General features: G+C 51.3%; 1 protein-coding gene across 5 annotated transcripts in view; it reads right to left on the bottom strand.

Annotated features, from left to right (window-relative positions):
• The window catches only part of Phactr3 (phosphatase and actin regulator 3), a 223669-nt gene that overhangs the window by 71792 nt on the left and 129077 nt on the right, over positions 1-22800 (bottom strand). For all 5 annotated transcript variants that reach the window (XM_021192158.2, XM_021192159.2, XM_021192157.1 and 2 more), the window contains exons 2-3: positions 10669-10830; positions 6163-6240 (exon numbers count right to left, since the gene is read on the bottom strand). In XM_021192158.2, the coding sequence (XP_021047817.1) occupies positions 6163-6240; positions 10669-10830 (240 nt within the window). The remainder of the gene's footprint in view (positions 1-6162; positions 6241-10668; positions 10831-22800) is intronic.

Raw genomic sequence — 22800 nt, 5'->3', positions numbered from 1 at the left:
CTGCAGTCACTATCCAATCAGCACTGGAGATTTGGAAGAGACAGTCTTGTCCCTCCATTTGGCTGACAATGCTCCCTAAGGAATTGGAATTCCCCCCCCCCCCCCAGGAATCTCATACTGGGAGGAGGAGATGGCTGTGCCAGCTACAGGGGGAGCAGCTTGTTAGACCACCTTGCTGGAGAGACAATAATGGCCACACCCTGATGGCTTTGCTGTGCACCTCCCGCCTTTTGTTTAAACCCAAATCTCACTTTAGGATTTGAGGATTCACTGGGCATTTCTGTTCCTCACTGAATAAATCTGGTTTTCTCTATTAACCTGTCTCTTTAATTAGCCTAACTGAGGACAGGTTGCAGAACCTGGCTTGTTAAAGATTCAGTTACCACCACCAGGGTGGGTGCTGCACCAGAGACAAGTGAACGTGAGGTGGATCCTGTCACTGTGAGGCCCTCACTGCCCTGTGGGGTGGGGACAGGGGTAGCTGTTCACTGCTAAAGTGGACTCAAGCCTGAGAAAGGGCCCATGTCTACCGTGATTTACAACCATACCTCATCATCATCACTATAAAAAAGCTGCCCCTGAAAGGCCCAGGGACCCCCAGTCCCATCTACCACTGCAGGACTGCATTGCCTGTATCAGTGCCTGCAGCTCAGCAGTCCAGTGGTCCAGTTCCGGGCTGTGTACAAAGCTCCTGCCCAGAATCACACTTAGTAAGAAGCTACAGTTCCCAAAATAGTCCTGGTGGCAGGGCCTGTTGCTAAGAAACGCTGGGTGGAGCCAGGGCAGTGTGGAGGTGGGGCTCGTGCCCCATCCTCTGTCACTGGGTCAGCTGCCTCCTCTGGCCAACCTTTGTCTCCATCATTGCTCATCTCCTCTCAGAGCTGCAGGGGGAAACACAGAGCTGTGCACGCTTTATACCTCTATGAAAGGGACTTGACACAGATGTGCACAGAAACACGCACATGCATGTTCACAGTGGGAGCACATGTGTGCATGCCAGGTAGTGTGCATGCAAACACACAGAAACCAGGCAGACTTTTCCACAGTTCCACTCCCCTGAGAGCCTCGTGATGCCCATGTCAATGAGCACAGCACAAATGTAATATTCCTCTTATAAAACACCCAGTGCCATCAGGGTACGAGAGTCCTTAGGTCATTGAAGAAAACATCAAGTCAATGGGTTGCAGAGTAAGGGAAGGAAGCCATTCAAGGAATGAGTATTGTCTGCACTAGAAATGGGCAGGACCCTGTTCCTAATCAAAGATGTGGGTTGGAGACAGTCCCAGACATCGGGGAGGCAGAGTGGGAAAAGGTCACCTCTCCTCATAGCAGCTGTCTGACAGTGCCACAAACAAGGTCCTAGCATACTACCAGCCCATGTGAGGGGATACTATGCAGCCCAGCACACTAGCAGCATGTGGAGATGTAAGGGACAAGGGCCAGAGGACTTGTGGAGTGTATTTGTTAACCTTGGGGCAGAGCTCACACTCCTGGCCACCTGCAGGATCTTTCCTAGCAGCCCTGTTCCAAGGCAAGCTACAGGGAACATGTGAGCATGTGTTCACTTGCAGGCGTGAGCGTGAGGTACACGGCTTCCCAAGAAGACAGCAGATTCCATTGCTGGGCAGCGAGTTCTTGAGTCTACTAAGACTTCTGGGCATGTCTGGGGATGTCCATAGTCGGGTCTTCCTTCCCTCCCTCTTGGTACCTCCTGAGCTGCTTGGCTATGAAGTCTGGCTTCAGTGTGACAGGCTCCATGAGGGCAGTTGACCACAAGGGGGCGCCCACAGCCGCATATTGCTCCCACTCGCCTGGGAGAAGGCAGAGCTGAGCCAGAATCCATAACCCACAGCCAGAAAAGCTGTGCCCACGCTCCTATCCCCACACCCACAGCCACCATGGGGAAAAGAGGAGGTGCTGTGATCTCCCCAGTGGTCTGTCTCTCACTGACCGCTGCCGGGCTCCTGAGCTCCTAACCTGGGAAAGTGCAGCTGTTACCAGCTGCCATGAGAATCCTGGGGGACTTGCCTCGCCAAGTCCAATCCTGTGCTCCTGGCCCCAAGGAATTTGGCTCCTCTGGAAGGGTCAGCACTTCACCCAGCGCTCTGCACCCAGCCTTTACACGTATTTCAAGGTGTGTATTTAAAACAAAGCAAAAGACTCTGCCCCCTGGGAGTCCTGAGGAAAAAGTGCCCGGCCTCCAAAGCTAAACCCGTGGCTCTTGTCCTTGCAGCCTGAGACACCTGGTTTTGCTCACAGACAAGGACCAGTTCCCTGAACATTCCCAGGCCCTCTCCCTGGGACAGCCTGGCCATGTCCCTGTCAGCTCAGCCCTGGTGCATGTATATATGCAAGAGGGAAGAAAAGGCATTTACATCCAAGCCCCTTGTCTCCCTTGCTGCCCTTCAGCCCCTTGCCTTCCGGTCCCTTCCCTGAGCCCCTGCATCCTGGGGCCTGATACTCACAGCTCCTGGGGCTGCTAGTGACTCTGTCTCCAACATTCAGGACCAGGTACTTCCCTACCTTCTTCTCTGTAAAGAGCTAGAGTTGGCTGGGGAGGCTTATCAATGGGTGGCCCCTAGAGTACTTAATTTAAGCACTCCTGATAGCAAAGGACTCCTGAAAGTGCCCAGGGAGGCACAGAGTACTAGCCTGCGCACAGGAGTCCTCTCCTAGATTCCATGTTCAGTGTGGAACAAAATTAGCTTTCATGTACTCCTGTGCAAGCAAATGCAAAACCAACCTGGGTTCCTAACTCCCAAGCAACATCTCTCAGATCTGTCCCTCAACCCCCATGACATGTGTGTCCCATGTGTGTCCTTCCTTCCTTCCTTGATTCAGTTGCTATGACTTGTATTTGTGGGGCCGCCTGATGCCTGTGTCCCACAGGTTCTGTGTTGGGGGGTGGACCCCGTAGCTAGTATGTCTGCCAGCTAATACAGACCTTGGTATGGAGTGGGCAATCCATAATCACTTGCAGCATCTGTGAGCACCCGAACGTTCATCTATCTAGAATGAAGACTGCTTTGGGGCCACTCTGGTTCCTGGCCCATTCCCTCTGCAAGACTGAAAGGGTGGTGTGTGGGAGGCAGGCTGGGCCCAAGCCAGCCTTCCACCTGTTTCCATGTCCCTGAACTAAGAATGGATCTCATATCTTTAAATGGTTGGGAAGGAAACCAAAAGAAAGATAATGGCTCATGATTCATGAAAAAGATTGAAAATTCAAATCTTTACACTCATAAATGAAGCTTCTTGGCACACAGTTGTGCCTGCTCAGTGTGTGTTTTTCTGTGGCTGTTTCTGCCTCAGTTGAGCAGGGGTGGGTGACCACGGCAGACTGCTTGCCCCGCTGTGATCAACAGGCCCCCACAACACTGGCAGAGATTTAAGTCCTAAAGTCATAGGTTCATGACATTTAGAAACTTAACCCAATAGTCAGGTGGCTGGGAAGTGGTTGGGGGGTTCTGTGAGGTCATGAGAATAGAACCTAGAGTTGGAGAGACCCTGAGACTGAGACAGATAGTGCTCATGCATAGTTTTAGGCACTTAATATCAGCTCACAAATGTTGTGTGCAGCCTTGGCACTCTGACGGCAAGAAGGTTGTCTTAGCAGCTAATCACCATAACCAAATACCCGACGAGAAACTCTTTATGGGGACAGAGGATCTGAGCTACCATTCTCCATGCTAAGAAAGGCGTGACTGTATGCCGGCTGCTCTGGAGGCGTGAGCTGGTTTGCTTCCAGCTCTGACAGTCAGCAAACAGAGAAACCTGGCTGGAAGTGGGGCTGAGCTATAAACTTCAGGGCCCTCACCTTAGTGAACCACACTCTAACATATTACCTACGGTCTACGTCCCTCCCGCCTTAACTCCGTGTTCAGACACCTGACTCTGCAGAGTCCTTTCATCTCCAATCCATAACAAAGACCACTATCAGAAGTGAGCATTCTGGAACCACACCCTTGAATCGCCAAACTGTGAGCTAAACAGACCTCTTTTCTTTATAAAGTTATCTTGCCTCTGGTATTTCATTATAGTAATGAAAGACAAATATAACCCCAAACCCTAAAGTATTTACTATTTTTCTCCTGACAAGCTTAGCTGGCTTCCTCCTAACTGTATCTATAAGCTGGTAGGCCTGTGACATGGCTTTGAAGACACTCCACCTCAGTCCCGCTGGCCTGGCTATAGCTGAACACTCTCAGTGGGCTCTGGTCTGAATTTACCCATCTGACACAAATGGAGTTTAATGAGGCTCATGGCATTCCTCCTAGAAGTTTTCCTTTTCCACTATTCAAACTAGAACCTTATTGTTGGGGCTGCTGAGATGGCTCAGCAGGTAAGAGCACCCGACTGCTCTTCCGAAGGTCCTGAGTTCAAATCCCAGCAACCACATGGTGACTCACAACCATCCGTAACAAGATCTGACGCCCTCTTCTGGAGTGTCTGAAGACAGCTACAGTGTACTTACATAATAAATAAATAAATTAAAAAAAAAAAAGAACCTCATTGTTGGCCAAAATCAAACTTCCATCTTTACTTTCCCCTTATTCATCGAATATAACATTTTAAAAGTATACAATTCTTATATTTTTGGTTGTGAACCAGCCTTTAACAGTTGAGCCATCTCACCATCCCTATGCAGTTCTTTTTATTTCCCTGACCCAAGAGCTAAATAAATAACCTGGGGCTATGGAGACAGAACAGTCAATAAAGACCCTGTCCTGCAAGCACAAAGACCCGAGCACACATCCCCACAAAGAGATGGGCACGGAGGTGAGCAACATCACCTCAGCACCAGGAAGGCAGACATGAGGAGATCTATGGAGCTCACTGTCCAACAGCCCAGCCGAATCCATGAGAGACTTTGTCTCATAAAAGGCTGAGAGTGAGCAAGACACTGAAAGCCAACCTCTGACATGTGAGCATGTGCATACACGCGTATGTGCATCCTTACGTAGGACACATACAATGCACAGACACAGCTCTGGGTACTTTGAGGACCCATTCCAAACTAAAACCACTTCGTATTTCTGCTCAGCATTGACAGTCCACCAACTCCAGAGGAATCAGAGTGGAGCTTTCAACATCTTCAGGTCACAGGTCTTGGGCCACGAGGCCACGGCTTTCTTTTATGTGGAATACAGCACTGAAGGCATTAACCAACCACTATGGCTTGTTGCCCCCTGAACATAGTATCATTATAGTAATATATTCCAAAACTCAGGAAGGGAGGCAACCTGAGGATCTAGGCCACAATGATGCTGTGGGCTTCAGCCAGATCTTGTTTATTTCATGGGTTCCCGTCCTAATTCCTGGTACTTGGGCCAAACTGTAGACACCAGTGAAAGGAGAGATGGGAGTTGGATGCATGCACACAAGCACAGTATATCTCCTCACTAAGGAGGCGGGAGCTTGCTTAGCCCAGGGAGATTTTAGAAGGAAGGATTGTGACCTGTCCCCATCAGTCGAGACTTACAGATCCGGAGACCCACAAAGTTTTATAAAGCAAGGGTCAGGATCTGATGGGACCTCAACATGGTGAGAGAAAGCTAGACTCAAGTGTGGAGGTCCCCAGTGCCTGTGCGGCGGACATTGACCAACCTGAGCACACAGACGCGGTCCTGTAAGCGCAGGCTGGATGAAACCTGCCTGACCAACACTGGGCATCTGCCTGTGTGCTACAGCTGTGGGTGGATCCCACATTCATGTCTGCAAACTGGGGTTGGCATTGGCATACAAAGGTAAGCTATGCAGAATGCCTCGCCCTGCCCCACAGTCAGAAATGTTAGCCATGGGACCCTCATAGGTGCAGTCACCATTTGTTCAAGTTGAGGATCTAACGTGTGAGTGTAAAGAAAATTTGCACTTAAATTAAAAGCCATGACTGCCACTTAGAAATAGACGAGATGTCTATCTGACCGAAGCCATTGGCCCACCCTTGAAGGCTGAGGCCTGGAGAACAGTGCCCCGCATGGATACAGGATGCCCCTCCCTTCCTCTAAGGGATTTCCTGAGGTTGGGAGCCATCAAACTTGACAGGCTCCACCATAGGCCTCCAGTCCATGGGACCCACGTCCCAGAGGCCCCTGGGACTCCAGTGAGAGCCCTCTATGCCCTGAGTCCCACTCACATCTGCCACCCTCCCAGGGACCCCCTTACCTTGTTCCATCATCTCCAGCAGCCCCTGTTTGATGAGCTCCTCCCGGCCTTGCCTGCCAGCCATCTTCTTCTCCAGCGCTGCAGGGCACAGAAGCATCTAATGAAGTCACAGCCCAAAGCAGTGAAGGCCCACCACACCACACCACCGCCATGTGTGCTGGGGTGCACGGGAAGAGACAGGGAGACAGCAGATGTCTGAGGCTGGGGACCTGTCCACTGCCAGAGCCTGGGGTGTGACAATTTCGAGTTTATTGCCTAAGTCATCTGCTAAGCGATATCCCAAACTCCAGCCACAGGAAAGCCGGTTCAGGGCCATGTCTGAGAGATCACTTCTGCAGTGGACTTTCATGACACCTTCTTTGACTCTGGATCTGAGATTATATTCATATCTACCCGTCTGTGACAGATGAAGAAGCACCCTCATTGTACCCCAGAGCTCAGGGTACACTTCTGCTGCTAGTACAAGTGCTTTCACCGACTGTCCATCAGCACATCTCTCCTGAGGAAACATCTTTCAGCCAACACAGAATACCAGCAGAGGATCTACCCCCAGAGCCACGCTCTTCTGACTGCCCCTGGGCTGCTCCCAGAAGGCATGCTAGGACATAGGACATGCCTGCCCTGCCTCAGATCCAACCAGTGACCCAGAGCCAGAGGGACAGGGAGAGGAACCACAACTTGCAATTCATTCCTTTCTTATTCTGACATACATAACACTACTTGTGGCCTCCCACCCCAAGGCCAAATCCACCAGCAATGGAGACTCGCCTACTTTCTCTTCCAGACTCTACCCCCCAGCCAGGGTCACACACACACACACACACACACACACACACACACACACACCTTTCATTTGTCCACAGATGAACCTTAAATAGTTGCTTAGATCTTGATACTCTCTTTGACAGTCCAGAGTAGAGCCTGTTGGTTAGTGGGGTCCCAAAGCCACTGGCTATGTGGACACTCTGACAGATGGTTAAGAACATGGCTGGCCCACCTGCCAGAGCTTGGAGTGCCCACAAGGGCTGACAATGCACACGGTGTGTTCTAAAGTGTTTACTGAGCATGGATGTCAAGCCGTGTTCTGAGTTCCATGCTGGGAGTACCTGGAGGACCAACCAATCTATGCCCGTCCTCATAGAGGCTGGGAGGACAAGGCCGTCCACACTTTAAAGCCGATCTCACATTGACTGAGCACCTACTGTGTGCACTGTGTACTGGCAGAGCTTTGAGCAGGACAGGTCTGGTCTCTACTTGTGACCAGCAGACCTGGGTGGCAGAGAGGACAAATGTGGAAGTGTGGAACAGAACTAGGGATGGGAGCCTATTGAAGTCACCTGCGTGAAAGACAGACAGAGATGCAGGATGCTTCAGAAACAAGACACTTTCAGCTGAGTTCCTTTCTGTAGCCTCAACTTCCAAACTGATTTCCAAGTATCACTGGTGTGGAGGAGGGGACAATGAAGGTGGATTGGAGGACAGGCTGAGGACAAGCTGAGGGGTGGGGAGGAGGAGGAGGAGGAGGAGGAGGACAAGCTGAGGAGTGGGGAGGAGGGGGAGGAGGAGGAGGAGGAGGAGGACAGGCGGCGGTGGTGGTGGAGGAGGAGGAGGAGGAGGAGGCGGCTCTTATGGGGAGAGAAGGAGAGAGGGTCTGAGGTACTCAGGTTACTCCTCCTTTGATCATCTCTGGGGTTTTCCTACTAGTCAGGCTGGAACATAGGACATGACCTGCTCAGCCTCAGGTCTGACTGATGACCCAGCTCTTTAAAGCTTAAAGGTCTCTGCCTCATCTCATCTTAATGTCAGGACTGGACATGTTAAAATCTACAGCATCAAAAAGGAAGGAGAGGCAGGCTGACAGGGAGGGGAGACAGGCTGAGGGGGGAAGGGAGGCAGGCTGAGGGGGGAGGGGGAGGCAGAGTGATGGGGGAGGGAGAGGCATACTGAGGGGGAAGGGATGCAGACTGAGGGGGAAAGGGGAGGCAGACTGAGGGGGAGGGAGAGGCAAGCTGAGGGGGTAGGAGGAGGCAGGATGAAGGGGGAGGTAGGCTCCATTGGGTGTGGGAGACAGTCTGAGGAGGAAAGGAGAGGCAGGCTGAGAATAAGGCTCAGGTGATAAACCTGTGCTGTTAACTAATTTAGGTTAGGAACCCAAGGTATCGCCTTGAGGGTCGTTGAGCCCTTCCGGGGTCCCCAGAGCAACCTGACAACCCCAGGCAGGACCAGTGCTGCAGAACCTTGAGGCCCAGAGCCACTCACCCAGTCTTGTCCATTTTCCAGTTCCATGTACCTAAAGGTCACAGAGGTCACCTGCCCCAGCCAGCTCCTGGTCTCCTGTGCACTGTAGCCCTGTGGCAGGACCCTGAGGATGGAGATCGGCTTTCTCCTTTCTGCCTGGCACACCTGAAGTACTTGTAAATTCTTAAACAGTTCATCCTGTTTTCATTCTTTTCAAGAATAATTTGTCAATCAACTTCTTGAGTGATTAAGATAATCTGCTAAATTGCATACAGGAGAATGAATACTGAGCCCTCCACTGCCTGCATCCCTGGCCCCTCCCCCAAGCTGGGTGCAGAGAGTGTCTGGGCTTTTGTTTCCACCCTTCCTCTGAGCCCCAGGCACATGCCTCTTCAGAGCTGAGCAGGAAACTGGGGCCCCTGGGACCCCAGAGGCAATAGCTTGAGACAGGCACTTGCCAGGCATGTCCCCAGGGGCTGGGACTAACTCCACATGTACAGCAACCTCTCTAATTGCTTACAGCTGCAGCTAATAGGCAAGGGGCTCAGAGGGAGGGCCCTGAGGCCCAGGCTGCTTGGCTTCTGGGGTTGGTAGCTCAGGTCCCTGGGCTTAGAAAGAGGCCAGGGTTGGTGGTCAGAGCTCAAGATCCTACCAGCCCTCCCTGTCTTGGGTGAGCAGCCTCCTCTCGGGAATCATTTTCTCTTTCAAAGGAGGGGTCCCCTGCTCAGCAGCGCCCGATGCTGTGGCCTCTGATTTGGTCATTCCATCATGGACACCATGCCACAGTGCAGTTTGGGGATGCAGGTCATATGGCCAGTGCTGGGGAGGGCAGAGGCAATTAGACAACACGGCACAGCCCTGCTTCCCACCAAGCTGGGAATGGCCGGATATAAGGGTGAGTAGGGAACCTTCTGGATCTTTGGGTAGGAGGTGGTGGGGTGAGCATCCCTAGATACTGCTTAGAAGCTGGAGAGAAATCCTGCCTGCTCACAGTGCACCATAGCATGGACCGTGACCCTTAGAATACCACAGGCAGATCCTAGGAGCAGTGAGCACCATAACCAGGCCTCTGCTTTGTCTGAAGCACGGGGGTGGGGGCAGGGTCAGGACCATGGCTTCGTCATTTGCGAGCTGAGGGCTTGTGCACTGTGTGCTCTATGAGCAGGGATAGCAGTCCTTGAGGCCGGAGAGATGGCTCAACAGTTAGGAGCACTGACTGCTCTTCCAGAGACCTGGGATCAGTTTCAGCACCCACTTTGGCAGCTGGCAACTGAGGCTGTGGTTGACCAAGTGTGTGCTCCACCCTGTGCTGACCCCACTGGGTAGTCAGTAACCAGAGGGGGCTGGCAGTTCTGTGTGGTGTGGGGAGCCCTGGCTTGTGCCACCCTCTGTGGGGAATTGCAGGCTGGTCTCCAGTCCAGCTGAGGTCTGAACCCCTGTGGTGATAATTCACCTTCATGACACAGTAGGCAGTCCCTCATGCTCCTGGAACTCTGGCTCCTGCCTAAGTTACCACCTCCCACAGCCCCCACAAGAGAAGCATGGTCAGTAGTCACATAGGCAATGGCCCAAGCTTCTGACCTTCAGGCTAAACTCCTCCCCAGTTACCTAGCAACAGTGAAGACCATAAAAAGGGCTGTTCAGCCCCATCTTGCTCTCTTACTTCTCACTCTCTTACTTGTCTTCCTCTTACCCCTCACTCTCTCCCCGGCTCTCCTCTCACTTTGTCTTCTCTTCTCCTCTCCCTTACTCTCTCCCCATTTCTCCTCTCACTTTGTCTTCTCTCCTCTCTCCTTTCTCTTTTTCTTTTCCTCTCCTCTCCCTTACTCTCTCTTTCTCTCTAGCCTTCTCTCTCTCTCTCTCTCTCTCTCTCTCTCTCTCTCTCTCTCTCTCTCTCTCTCTCTCCTCTCTTTCCCCCTGCCTTTCTATAATAAAGCTCTTAAACCATAGAGTCTCTGCTCCATCAAGGCTGCTCGCACTCTCACAGGTGTTGGGAACCTCTTCCCTCATCCCTTTCTCCCATAACCCCAGTGGCTTTAGCAAGGTAGCTCCGGGGATCCCCAGGTAGGGCTGCCCTTGGCCACCCCCTGAAGAAGGGATAGAGGAATGCCCACCCAGGGATGAGTGGAAGGTAGTTAGCAACCCTCCCATGCCTGATTGACCAGAGAATAGGGAACTCTGGCGGGGTGTGGGCCTTTTCCCTTTCCCCACTTCACCAGGGGCCCCCCTTTTTAGTTCCCAACAACCCTCATCTCACCAGGGCCTTACCTGACGTCGTCTGCTTCAGTTTCTCATTTTTCTTTTTCCTCCATTTCCATGGTTTGAAGATCCTGCCCAGGGTGGCCAGCTTGCTGTTCCTCCGCACAGGGGGAGTTCGAATCCCTGAGACCAGAGGCTCTGAGCGTGCTGGGGGAGTTTGGTCCATGTCATCTGCCAAGTGAGAACAGGGAAGGGTTCTCAAGGGATGGTTTAGGTGATCATCTCACCTTAAGTGACCTCTTAAAGTATGCAGCTCAGGGAATGGTCAAGGGAGTAGACCTTCCCTGGGCCTCCTCCTGACAGAGTGCATGCAGGAGGCAGAGTAATTCATGAGGGCTGAGATCCACTTTCCTTCCATGGATACCCTTCCTTCATAGCAGCTGATCACTTGCCCTCCCTACCTCCTTGCCATGGTGGTCTAATGGCTGGCTGACTGCATGATGAACTAACTCCCCTCTGCCCCAGGACCTTTGTACATGTGGTGCCTACTGCCCATGTTTCGTTCCTTTCCAGATTTCCTCTACCTTAGCCAGGAACAGGCAGACATTGTCATCTACAAATGTGTTGGGCTGTACTCATAGCTCTCCTGAGAGGCATGCCTGGTGTGGACTGTGGATTAAATATAAACATCCGATGTAAATGTACCCGGATAAGATTTTCCCCCTACAAAGTCTTTACTCTCTTCCTGTGGAGACTGGGCTGAGCCCTCAGCTTAAGCACTATGCACATAGGCATCAAGGAACCACAAAGTCCCCCAAATCACCTTTCCCCTAGTCATCAGCTCTCCAAGAGCAGAGCACAGACCAGGCCCAGGCCTGCCCATCAGGTCACGACAGGGAACAGCTGCAGAACAAGCCTGAACCGGAAGGGAACGAAGGGAAGTGTCTTTGCCCTTGGGTCCTCCTGGCTGGTGACTTAAGACGGGTGCACATAGATGTTCCAGGGAATTCCAGGTAGTGCGGTGTGCCATGCCAGACAGAGGCAGCGTCCTGCAGGTTAGCCTGTTTCCTGTGGTCAGGGTGTGGGTGAGGTGTTCTGGACTCCTGGTCTCCTATTCAAGGACCTGACATAAAAGCCAATTGGTACTTGCAAAAGTAGTGAAGGGGCTTTAAAGTGATATAAGGGAGCAGAGGGTACCACGAGTCAAGGACCCAATAACATACAATCTTGGGTTCCTTTGGTGGGTTCAAGAGAAGGAAGGACTAGTTACTGAGAGGCACAGGAGTGCTGCTCTCTATTCTGACCAATTAGGTCATGTAGTCATTTCTCCCCCATGCATGTCCCTTCCCATAATGCACCAGATTTTTACATGTGTCTAATTATGCATAGGTGTGAGATGATAAATAGGGGGCTCTTTTTGTCCTCACTTTTGGGGACATACTTTGCCTTGCTGTGAAGGCATCCCCCCAAATGAATTCAGGTCGGATCATTCTTCCCAGTCTCATACCTGGACGGAAGAGTATGACGATCGTTAACTTTGGTGGTTGTCAAGGGAGAAAAACCAGCCTTCCTTCAGAGAGGAGTGTATGTGTACCCTGATTCAAGCAGAGATTTGAGGGGTGCTCAGATTGCTAGGAACACTGTTTGTTAAGGGTGTGTGTGTGGATAGTTTAGGCAGGTGATGGAGCTGGGCTGCCAAATGTGTTACTGGAAGAGGGCTGTGAATAACCCAAATAAGTGCCCCACCCCCAGGTTACTCAATTATTCCCATGTTTGCCTGCCTCGGATCCATGGGGAACAACTGGCTCCTTCTCTCCCCAGCCAGGGTACAGATGTAGTTGAGGACTGGGTGAATTCATGTGCATAGAGGAAGATAGACCCAAGGAAAATCACTGGGTCAAAACCATATAAGTGGGCATGAAGATTCACAGAGGCAGAGGCAGGAGTGTTGAAACCAGCCTGGGCTATGTTAAAAATTTCAGGCCAGCCTGGGCTACATTAGAAGTTTCAGGCCAGTCCTACATACATGTGGGACAAAAAAGGGAGACCCTGTCTCAAAAACCTTGAAAAAGATATGTGTGCCAAATCATGCCATACATGCTACTTCTGTGTGCAGGATGGTGTACAGGCCCAAGCTGGTGTGTGCAGAGGATGCATTTGTAGAGAATCAAATGCTGGCTGTGGGGGCTCTGCAGGGAGGGACACACCCCATAGGATGTTTCAGAGCCTCTGACAAATGTGGCTTTGTTAGTTTTGTTCAGATGGAAAACAAAATTCAATGAACATGAAAGGACTCCAGGAGATGATCAGATCCAGAGCTGTATCACAGCCATCTGCTCACCCTGGATCCCCACGCAGCTGACACAACTTAAACAAGAGTCTGAGCACCACCCTGGAAGACCCCACCCCAGCTTGGAGGATCCCTCCTCAGGCAAAGATGCTGTCACTTCCAGCAGTGAGAAGGACCTGAGTCCCATCCACATTCTTGGATTCAAGCTTCCCCTGTCTCTCGGGAAGAAGTTTCAGGCCTGACTCCAGATGCTGGACTTTGACCAAAAGCCCTAAAGGTCTGCCTGCAGAGCCTGGCAGAGCAGAAACACCAGGCTCTGGGAGGTAGCCTGCCGGGGCGGGGAGTCAGCCTTCAAAATCCAATGGATCAAGATCCCCAAAACAAAGCTTTCATCAAGGCTTCTACAGCCCACTGTCCTACCTTCTACCACAGAGTGGTCCATTGTGGCCCATCTGCAAAGCAGGGGCTGCAGACCTCAGACAGGAAGGGCTAGCCTGTGGCAGATCCTGAAGGTGCTACAACTCTATACAGTAAGGACTAGCATGTGGCAGCACCCAGAGGTGCTGTGTCAAAGGCCAGCTTCAACCGAGGAGGGCCGAATGCGGAGTCACTGATTGATCCCTCTGCAGACTTTTGTCTGCCAGTGTTGCCTGGGATGGGAAGGGACGGCAGCACATGGCAGCTCCTGCAGGCTTTCAGAGCAGTGACTTAGTGCCTTACTTACTCCGGCTGAACCTAGGGCTGCCACCTCCCTGCAGGTACCACTGACTAATAAGAGCAATAAGTAAGAGGGTCCCAAGAGGCCATTCCACACTGCAGTGTCATACATGAACCAAACACCTGGCAAACAGTGGGGAACAGAACATATCAGGGACAAGCGCAGCTCAAAGATACATACATGTCAGTCTTGGACCCTCCTGTCATTGCCTCCCCATGGCCACACACTGCATGCAGGATGCAGACGGTTGGTCTCCCCTTTCCCTTTCCCTTTCCTTCCTCCTCCCACTGGTGCCAGATGGGTATGGAACTGCCAGTCTGTCGGTCGCAGCAACATTCTTGGCACAACAGGACACAGGATGGGAATAGGCCAAGTCTCCTAAACCTCCAGCTCACGTGATAGAGATGTCAACAGCTGCATTTGCCGGCACAGGACCTGCTTCCTCTGCACCTTGTAGCCTTTATCAGAGGAACATACTATGGAAAGATAGATAATGGAGTCTCAGAGAGGATCTGGAGGAAGGGGAGTCTGGGTGGGATTGTCCATCAAAGTAACTAGTAGGTCCATCAAAGTAACTAGTAGGCCCCCCTCCACCCCCAAGAGACACTGTGCAGGCTCTGAGTGGGAAGGGGATGTGTAGGGCTCAAGCCTCTTAGCAGCTGGAGCAAAAAGCAGCACACAGAGATTAAATGGCAAGTCAGTCGAAGTACTCCATTAATGACCCAAATCACTGAGACCCTGGCCAATTGGCCAGCATCTCACCCCAAGATGCCTACACTAGACTTCTACTTGTTCCGTGAGCCTTAGACATAGGAAGCCAGTCACGTGACTTCCTGCTCAGCTCCAGCACCAGTGCTCCCTGGCTGTGGGAAGACAAACTGCCAATGTAGTCTGTGCCCCACCTCTCCCCTACATCACCACTGCCCAGCCTTCACAGTAGTACACACTCGTGGCTGTGTGCCCTGCCACACCCCTGCATCAGCACCGCTCAGCCTTCACGATAGTACACACTCATGGCTGGCGCACCTGCTAAGATCAGGAGGCCAGAGGCCACCCGGGCCTCCATCCCAGCTCTGATGCTTACTGATGCTAGTCATTACAACGTGCTGGCCATTCTCCTTCCCTCCTTGTGCCCCCTCTGCTCTATGCTCTGTCACAGTGGGTGGGGGGATCTTTGCCCTTGCTATGACATGACATGTGACTTGCTTCAACATGGGGTGAAGAGTGGGGCAGGAGGGCCGACTCCCTTTCCCTCTCCCAAAGCCTCTCCTCTGCCTCACCCATGTCTTCCTCCTCCTCCAACCTTCTCATTACCACAATCAATACTGTCACTGGCTGGCTGACTCACCCAACCTCCACCTCTAGCCCTCCATGGCCAGCACAGAGCTAGGGAAGGGCGTCCTGGATCCCTGACACACACTCATCCTCACCGCATAGAGGAAAGCAAGGGACACTTTGGCTACTAATCAGACTACATTCTTCCCTTCACTGAAGAACTCATTCATTCATTTATTCACCCACTCAACCATTCTGCAAATATGCGTTGGCACCAGCTGTGCACCAGGGATCTGTCCTATTGGCAGAGTACACAGAGGACGGGAAGGCATAGAGAGCCTGCCTTCCTGGGGTCGTAGTGACAGGGGATAGAGGCAGTCAGTAGGGATGGAGTATGTTCATCTACGGAAGATGGTCCACGGCATTCTCCATCTGCCTTCATTCCGTCCATCCCCTTCCATGAGTGCCAATCACCGGCTTACTCACGTGTGCTTGCATGACCATGAAAGCCTCCACTCTTCCCACCCTCACCCCCACCGGAAGCTCCAGGAGGACAGGGTTCTGATGGGGGCGGGGAGCGGAGGCCCAGTCCTCAGGGTTCAGGGAATGTTAGCACACTACATGCAAGATGGGCACCAGGGAGATCCTGATGCGGTGTCTGGGCTACATGCGGACCCTTCCAAGCAGGACAGGAAAGGCTGTGCGGAGCTGAGCCACTAAATGTCAGAGAAAATGGGTGTCCCTGGGGAACGGGCTGTGCAGGTCAGAGGGTGTCTCACAGGAGGGCTGGCAGAGGGTGAGAAGCAGGACTCCGTAATCAACAATTCATCAGGTGGCTACTGCAGCATCTTTAGCTCAGAGACCCATCATATGCCATCCAATGACTCACATAGCACAGAGTGGCCTCACACCGTCAGGGATTTTCATAGGAGAGGGGTGAGACAGGCTTACAAAGGTCTGAAAGCTGTGTACTTGGGCCCCTTGCCTCTTCCCACCCTGAGCGTCTCAAACCCAGGGCCAAGTGGGAGATCAGGAGCAGAAAGGTCACCACGCATGCAAGCCCTTTATGCATGTTTGAAATTGCCATCTCAAGCGGAGATGGGCGGAGCATTCTGAACTTTCGTACGGGGAGTTCACTCTGCAGGAGGGAGAGCCTTGCTACCTGAGCAGGTGCAGCCCACCAGATGCCCACCTTCACCCCCGTGACTGTGCTGACACACAGGGCATAAGCCCTGTCACATCTTTAGTAAGGGCCATGCTTGTGTCTACAGAGAGGACACAGGTGAGTATCCAATTGTCATCTTCTGCTGAGTTCTCTCTGGGGCCTCTCCCTAGGGTAACAGACACCACCTTCTCCTGGTAAAGAGACTGGGAGATGCAAAGGCCTCATTAGTGGCTCCCATTAGCAGGTCTCTGGGTAACACTGCAGTGCTAACTGCTGGGCTGCCTCTGCCACCTCTGAGGCATTAGCAGCTAATTGCTGTAACACCAGCTTCCACATTTAGTGGCTGCCTCCCACGTGCCCCTGTGCCCCTGTGATAACCTTGAGGCTTCCTTCCCGAGGTTCCCAAGTGATGGAAAGGCCATGCTACTCTGAAGACTTGCTCACACACAGGTATACGCCTAGCTTCTTGAACAACTCCAGCCCTTCCCACCCCACCCGCCCCACCTGCCCCACCTCAGGATCAAAGTGGTTCATGCACAGTGCTCTTGGAGGCAAGAGTCCAAAGCAATTCTAGAGGAATACCTGGCTCCACTGAACGTCAGAGCTGGTTTCCTTGCTGTAGCATGGAGATCCTGATTACAAGCCCCTATCCCTAGTATCCTTGGCCTCTGAGTTCCTGTCCCCTCACCTACTTCCCTGTGAGTCATTCGCAACACTCAGGCCAGCTTGAATAAACACCAGCTCAGCCAGAGATCCCAGGATACACAGCTGCAAGGGCTGGAGCCAGGACCATTCCAGTCCACCGCTCTGATACCCAAGCACTGCAACCATAGGCACTTTTGCTTCTCCGCAGCAGCCCCACCCTCTCTTTCCTTCTCCAGGAAGACAAAGTCTCTCCTAAATTCAGTGAGAAGAGACCCCACCTCCCTGGGGAATGAAGTTAGACACTTATGACCCAGTGGCATCAGGGTAGGCAGGGACCATCTACACCAGAGCGTAGTGGAAGATGGCTTTCTACTGACGACTTCATCCACTCACAGACTCATTAATCAAGGGTCTGAAGAGAGCTACTGTGTGTCAGGACAGCTCAGGCTTCCAGACAGAGTGGCAAGTGCCATCATCCTTCAAGGAGTCTCCTCCTCCTCCTTCTGGACACACACGTCCATGAGCAAACTGAAGGTCAGATGAGGAAGTCCATTAGTAACTGAGGAACATAATCTAGAACTCTGCATTCTGTGCGGAGTTCTTCCCTATCCCATAATCCAAAGGAGAATACCGAAGGAACATCACAATGGAACAAAGCACAGAGCCAGGTCTGAGGGTTCCAAGGTGGTACTGGACGCCATCCCTGAGTCAGAGCTTGCTGACCACAAGGAAAACCAGGGGGAGCCAAGACAGGACTCTGCTGCAGAGGGGACTCTCGGAAAGTGCAGCAAAGGCTGCTGGGAGTGGTGTAAGTGAGTTGGCTTTGCACTCAGGCACTGGAGTTGCAATGAGTTGGGGTAAAGGGAGCAGATGAACAAAGTCTGGCTTTCCTGGGGTGCAGAGTGGAGACAGAGTCAGGCCAAATGCTGGAGAGCCCAGATGTAGCACAGAGGTACCGTGGTTCCAGTTCATGATCACTGTCCACACACAAACAAGCACACACCAAAACAGCCCCTATCAGCAGCGGCATCTCATTGACTGGAAATAAGCAGGGGATAATCTCCAATTTAAGAAAATTACACTTGTTTACTATTGGTGCATGAAAAACTGATTTGCTAGCAAGGGTTCTGTACACTTGAACTTGAAAAACCATAAGCTGGAGTTTACAGAAAAAGACAGAAGACCCAGCCGAGAATGGTACGTGGCTCTGACAAGTGTCCTGGAGACAACAGGGAATCACTGAGGGCCCTTCTATAAGATCAGCCCTGAGAACATGGTGGATGTCAGACCACAGGTAGATGGCTGAAGGCTGGGGACTCTGACACAGGACAGGGCAATAGACACAGTACCTGCTATGTGCTATGCTCTGCCCTGTGTTCCTGACATGAACTAGAACCTTCTATGCCATTCCAACCCCAGCAGGTGGAGCACCATTTTCACTCTTGTACCAGTTTTAGGAGAAACTAAGATGCTCTGCAGAAACCTGTGCCCCTCTCCAGCTATTAGACTATGAGAGAAAAAACTCCACAGAATTATAATTTCTTCCCCAAGAGTCTCATCGTGTAGCTAGCCATAAGAACTTATCTCCAAGGAACAGATGTTATTCAGTTCTGATGGCTTATCAAGATCCCCTTGGAGAAGATACTGGAGCCCAGACAAGGATGGGTCAGTGAAGGGCGGGACCTGAGACAATGACTTGTTAATGATGGGTGGGAACTGAGGCAGTGATGGGCAGGACCTGAGACAATAACTCGTCAATAATGGGCAGGACCTGAGGCAGTGATGGGTCAGTGATGGGCTGGACCTGAGACAATGACTAGTCTGTGATGAGCAAGACCTGAGATAATGACTGGTCAGTGATGGGCAGGACCACACCTTGACCAGGACAGATTAGCCATGCAGACCTCTTGCCCTCTTTTTAAACCTAAATCTCCTATCAAGACTAGGAAGGTGAACTTGGGGGTCTGTTCCTCTCCCCAGTGTGGCCACACTGAATAAATCTCTCTTTTCTCTGTTCTGACTTTGTCTTAATTGTCCCATTGAAGACTGGTGGCCAAACCTGGCTTCTCAGGGTTACAGGACCCGGGCTCTAGCCCTAGCAGCTCCAGAAACATCCCTACTCTGTGACTATGTACAGCGACTCTCCTGGTCATAAGCAGTGACTATGTATTGGATGATAGGAGCCAGAGGCCTCATCTAACCCCTGTATACTCCCCCCTCAGCTGAGCACAAGTTGCCATCAGAGAGAAAAGGGAGTGGGGAGATGGGTACTTGGGGGACTAAACCACCAATGCAATTTGGAACAAAATCTTGGGAAGCATCGGGGGCCAAGAGGTCCATTTCTTGTAGTAAGGCAGAAGGCACAGGTTTGACAGCCATCCCTAAATACCCAGCATGCAGGATATGAACCTTCAAAATCAGATTTAAAATGTTTCAAGTGTCACATGCAGAAGCACCCCCCTCTGTGGCCTCTACACCTAGAAAACTGCTGAGTGACTGTACCAGCTGGATGGTGTCACACATGCCCAAGAAAGGCTAAACAGGGCCAGGTCAGTACAACCTTCAGAGGCATGGTGAGCGCCCCCTACAGGTCTCTCGTAATCACGCTGCTTGGTATAGAGGCAGGAAGTGGCCACTGCCCGGGGTGAGGGTTGGGAGGGATGCGAGAGGTTTATTTAAAAAGTAGGAACAGTAATACTATATGCCTTTCTGTTTCCGGAAACTGAAGGAAGTTCCACATCTTGGATCCTATCACAGCTCACTTTGACAGAAATTCCTCCCTAAGACTTTTTCACTGTGAAGCGAACAGGAGTCTTTCTATAAGAAAATACACCTCCTAGATCCACGCAGGTCTCAACTCTGTACCATGCCAGAAACAGCAAGCGGTCAGAACAGAAAGGTGAATAAGAACAAAGGGAAGAGACCAAGGCTGGGCACACACTTGGAAGCAGGACAGGACATTTTATGGCCTTCTGTGACTCCTGGAGCCCTGAATTCCTGAATAACAAGGCCACGCCCACACCAACCACAGGCCACGCCCACATCGGCCCTAGGCCCCGCCCACATCAGCTCAGGCCCCACCCACAGTACTCCCAGGCTCCACCCATCCAGAACTCCTTTTCTCTCTCACTGGCAGGTGGAGGTATGCAAGCACAGAGAAGAAAAGACAGAGGCTGGCTCAGCTTAGCAGAGTAACAGCCACAGTGCACAGCTCATACTGTGCCCAAGAGAAGGCTGCTGAAAACTTCCTTCTGGCTTTAACATCTCCAGGAGGCAGGAAGCCATAGTGCAAAGCAGATAATTGGCATTTATGACTGAGCAACTGAACCCGGCTATCTGACCTAGTTCTTCCTCAGACAGTATCAACTAGTGTCACCTACTAGCTCATGACACTGTTGTTATCTTCAGGATATCCCAGGTGACCCCACTGAGGGATGCTCTCTGTGTGAAGAAGTACCTTCTTTTAGACAGTTGCACTACTGTCTAGACTGCAAAGCCTCTCTTGAAACTCCTGGCTTCACCCCAGCAGAGCAAAGGCTCTGAGAAGTTCTGTGGTAGGCACTCCTTCGATCACCCACCGGAACAGCCACCAAGATGGCCAAACACAAGGAGAGCTGTAAGGCCAGGCTCAACGTGTCCCTATTAAGAACTGTTAATGACCATTTCTTATTTTGAAAACAAAAGTCTTTCTACTACCTGTACTCAAAGATAGTACCAGAAGTTGGTTTTGAAAATCTCTAAGATCTCATCTCATCTCATCTCATCTCATCTCATCTCATCTCATCTCATCTCATCTCTTAGCTGCCCAAGGCCCTGTATCCAGAAGTTAATACTGAAGTTAAGGCAAGAAAAATGGTCACCATTGCCACTTCTGACACTGGATAGAAAATGGAGACATCACCCAAGCAGCCTTTCCCGCTCAGATGAATTGTGGGAAATGACAGAGCTCTAACCAGAGTATGCCATCTGCTCAGGATCAGTCCGTGACTCCGCCAATGGTCACGAGGCCTCCAGGCAGATGGCCAATTCCGCAGGCAAAGCTGAGTGCAGATTTGTGACTCTGGAGGCCCTGGAGATGCTGGGCGGAGCTCGGAGCATGAGCTTAGACGGGAGGCGATGGGGTCAGGGGCGGGAGGAAGAAAGGAATTATTACTACCAGGTCCACTCTTTCTGCTGTTTAGATGCTTCTAGATTTTCTCAGAGCAAACTCTGAGACAAAGGCTCAGGCAAGAAGCTACCTACCCCTTCACAAGGGACAAAAGCAGTTCTAGAGACATTCTAAAAATTATCTTACAGAATAAGTGGGGTCGGGAGAGAGCATTTAGGGAGACCTCGGGACTCCAGTGCAAATCTAAGCAAAAGTCTTACTCAAAATCCAACTGTCTGGACTTTCTAAAACCAAAAAGCAAGGTGTGCTCCTTCCATAATGCCAGTGACAGCTGCGGACAAGCAAAGGTTGTTCTTAAAAGAGGGTATCTTGGGTCAAGGGAGACAGCTCAATGAGTGGAGTGCTTGCCATGTAAGAGGAACTGATTGAATCCCCAGTACCACATAAAAAGTCAGCCGGGGCAGTGCACACCTGCAGCTCTCTGGTTAGTCAGCCTGGCCTACCTTGTAAGCCCCAAGTCCCAGCGAGAGACCATTTCTCAAAAACACAGGGATAACTCCCAAAGTATGACATCTGAGGGTGACCTCTGGCCTCCACACATTTGTGGGACATGTGCCTGAGTACACATGTACCTGCATGTGTACTACGTGCTCGAAAACACACGTTCTCACATCTGCATATGCAAAACACACGTGTACACCTCTATCTACACAAAAGCAGGTATCTTGCCTTGTTTAACGTTGGAAGATTCTAAGCCAGAAGATTTTTGTTTTAAAGGCATGCCCCTTTCTCATTTTGAGGTCAGTGATGGGCAGATGTCTGCTCTAAAGGCCAGGCAGCAAATGTCAAGAGCTCTGTTGACTACCTAGCTGAGTATTAGCCAACTAGCCAGGCTGTGGGAGCAGAGACTTTGCCAGAGTGAATAAGCAAATCAATGAATGTGACTATGTTTTAATAAAACTTTATTCATAAAAACCTGGATTTGCTCCATAGTACGACTGTTGCCCTGGGAAGGGCCTTTGTTAATGTCTTAAAGAAAATAACTACTATTTGTTCCTTTTATAAGGCAGGAAATAACTGGCTGAAGGTCCCAGTTGGCCATTTATGTTCCCTTGGGCCCAGGGGTGCATTCCTCTCCTACACTAATGCAGCTTGTGACTTGGGTCTTTAGCGCTACCCACCCTGAAAGCAGACCTTTAGCTCAGTTTATAATTCACTTTCGAATTATAGGTTTACTCATTTTACATCCATCACGATTATTTGACCATGAGGATCAAGATGAAGTAAAGGATTTTTTTCAGCTTTAAGTTCACCCATGGAAGCCGGTCCAAGTAGATGTACATCTCAGAATATTTTAGGACACACGGTGTTCCTGAAGGTTTGTCAGGTACAGTGACCACTGGACTCACCGCGCTGGGAAGAGACCCTCCCTGCAGAAGCAAAGGATCCCGAGAAGCACACAGAGGCATGTGAGTGTACAGAACCAGAGAGGGCAGCAACTGAGATGGGGGCCTGTCCTCGAGGAACAACTCCTGGTGGCCGTCTGCCGGGTGACCTTGAAGACGGCCAGCATCGGGAGGAACAGGCCTTCTATGCCCCCTAGGCTACTAGGCAAAGACATGGACATCCCCTTTCCCCTCTACCTAGAGCCAGCTCACCCAACTCTCATTGCACTGGGGGCTCCATTCCCTCAGCTTCCATGGGGACCTGGGTGGGCACACAGCGCCACTCATTTCTCTCTTCCATGGTGGCTGACACTGACTCTTGGCAGCTATGATCCATCTTAAGATGAGACCAACTCATCTTAAAGGCAGTGGTGGCGCAGGCCTTTAATCCCAGCACTTGGGAGGCAGAGGCAGGCGGATTTCTGAGTTNGAGGCCAGCCTGGTCTACAGAGTGAGTTCCAGGACAGCCAGGACTGCACGGAGAAACCCTGTCTCAAAAAACCAAACAACAACAACAACAACCAAAAAAAATAAAAAATAAAAAAAAAAATAAAA

This window comes from Mus pahari, chromosome 3 (assembly GCF_900095145.1).
Source record: "Mus pahari chromosome 3, PAHARI_EIJ_v1.1, whole genome shotgun sequence".
Lineage (NCBI taxonomy): Eukaryota > Metazoa > Chordata > Mammalia > Rodentia > Muridae > Mus > Mus pahari.
The sequence above is the reverse complement of the archived record's forward strand: the minus strand, read 5'-3'. Positions and strand labels throughout refer to the sequence as shown.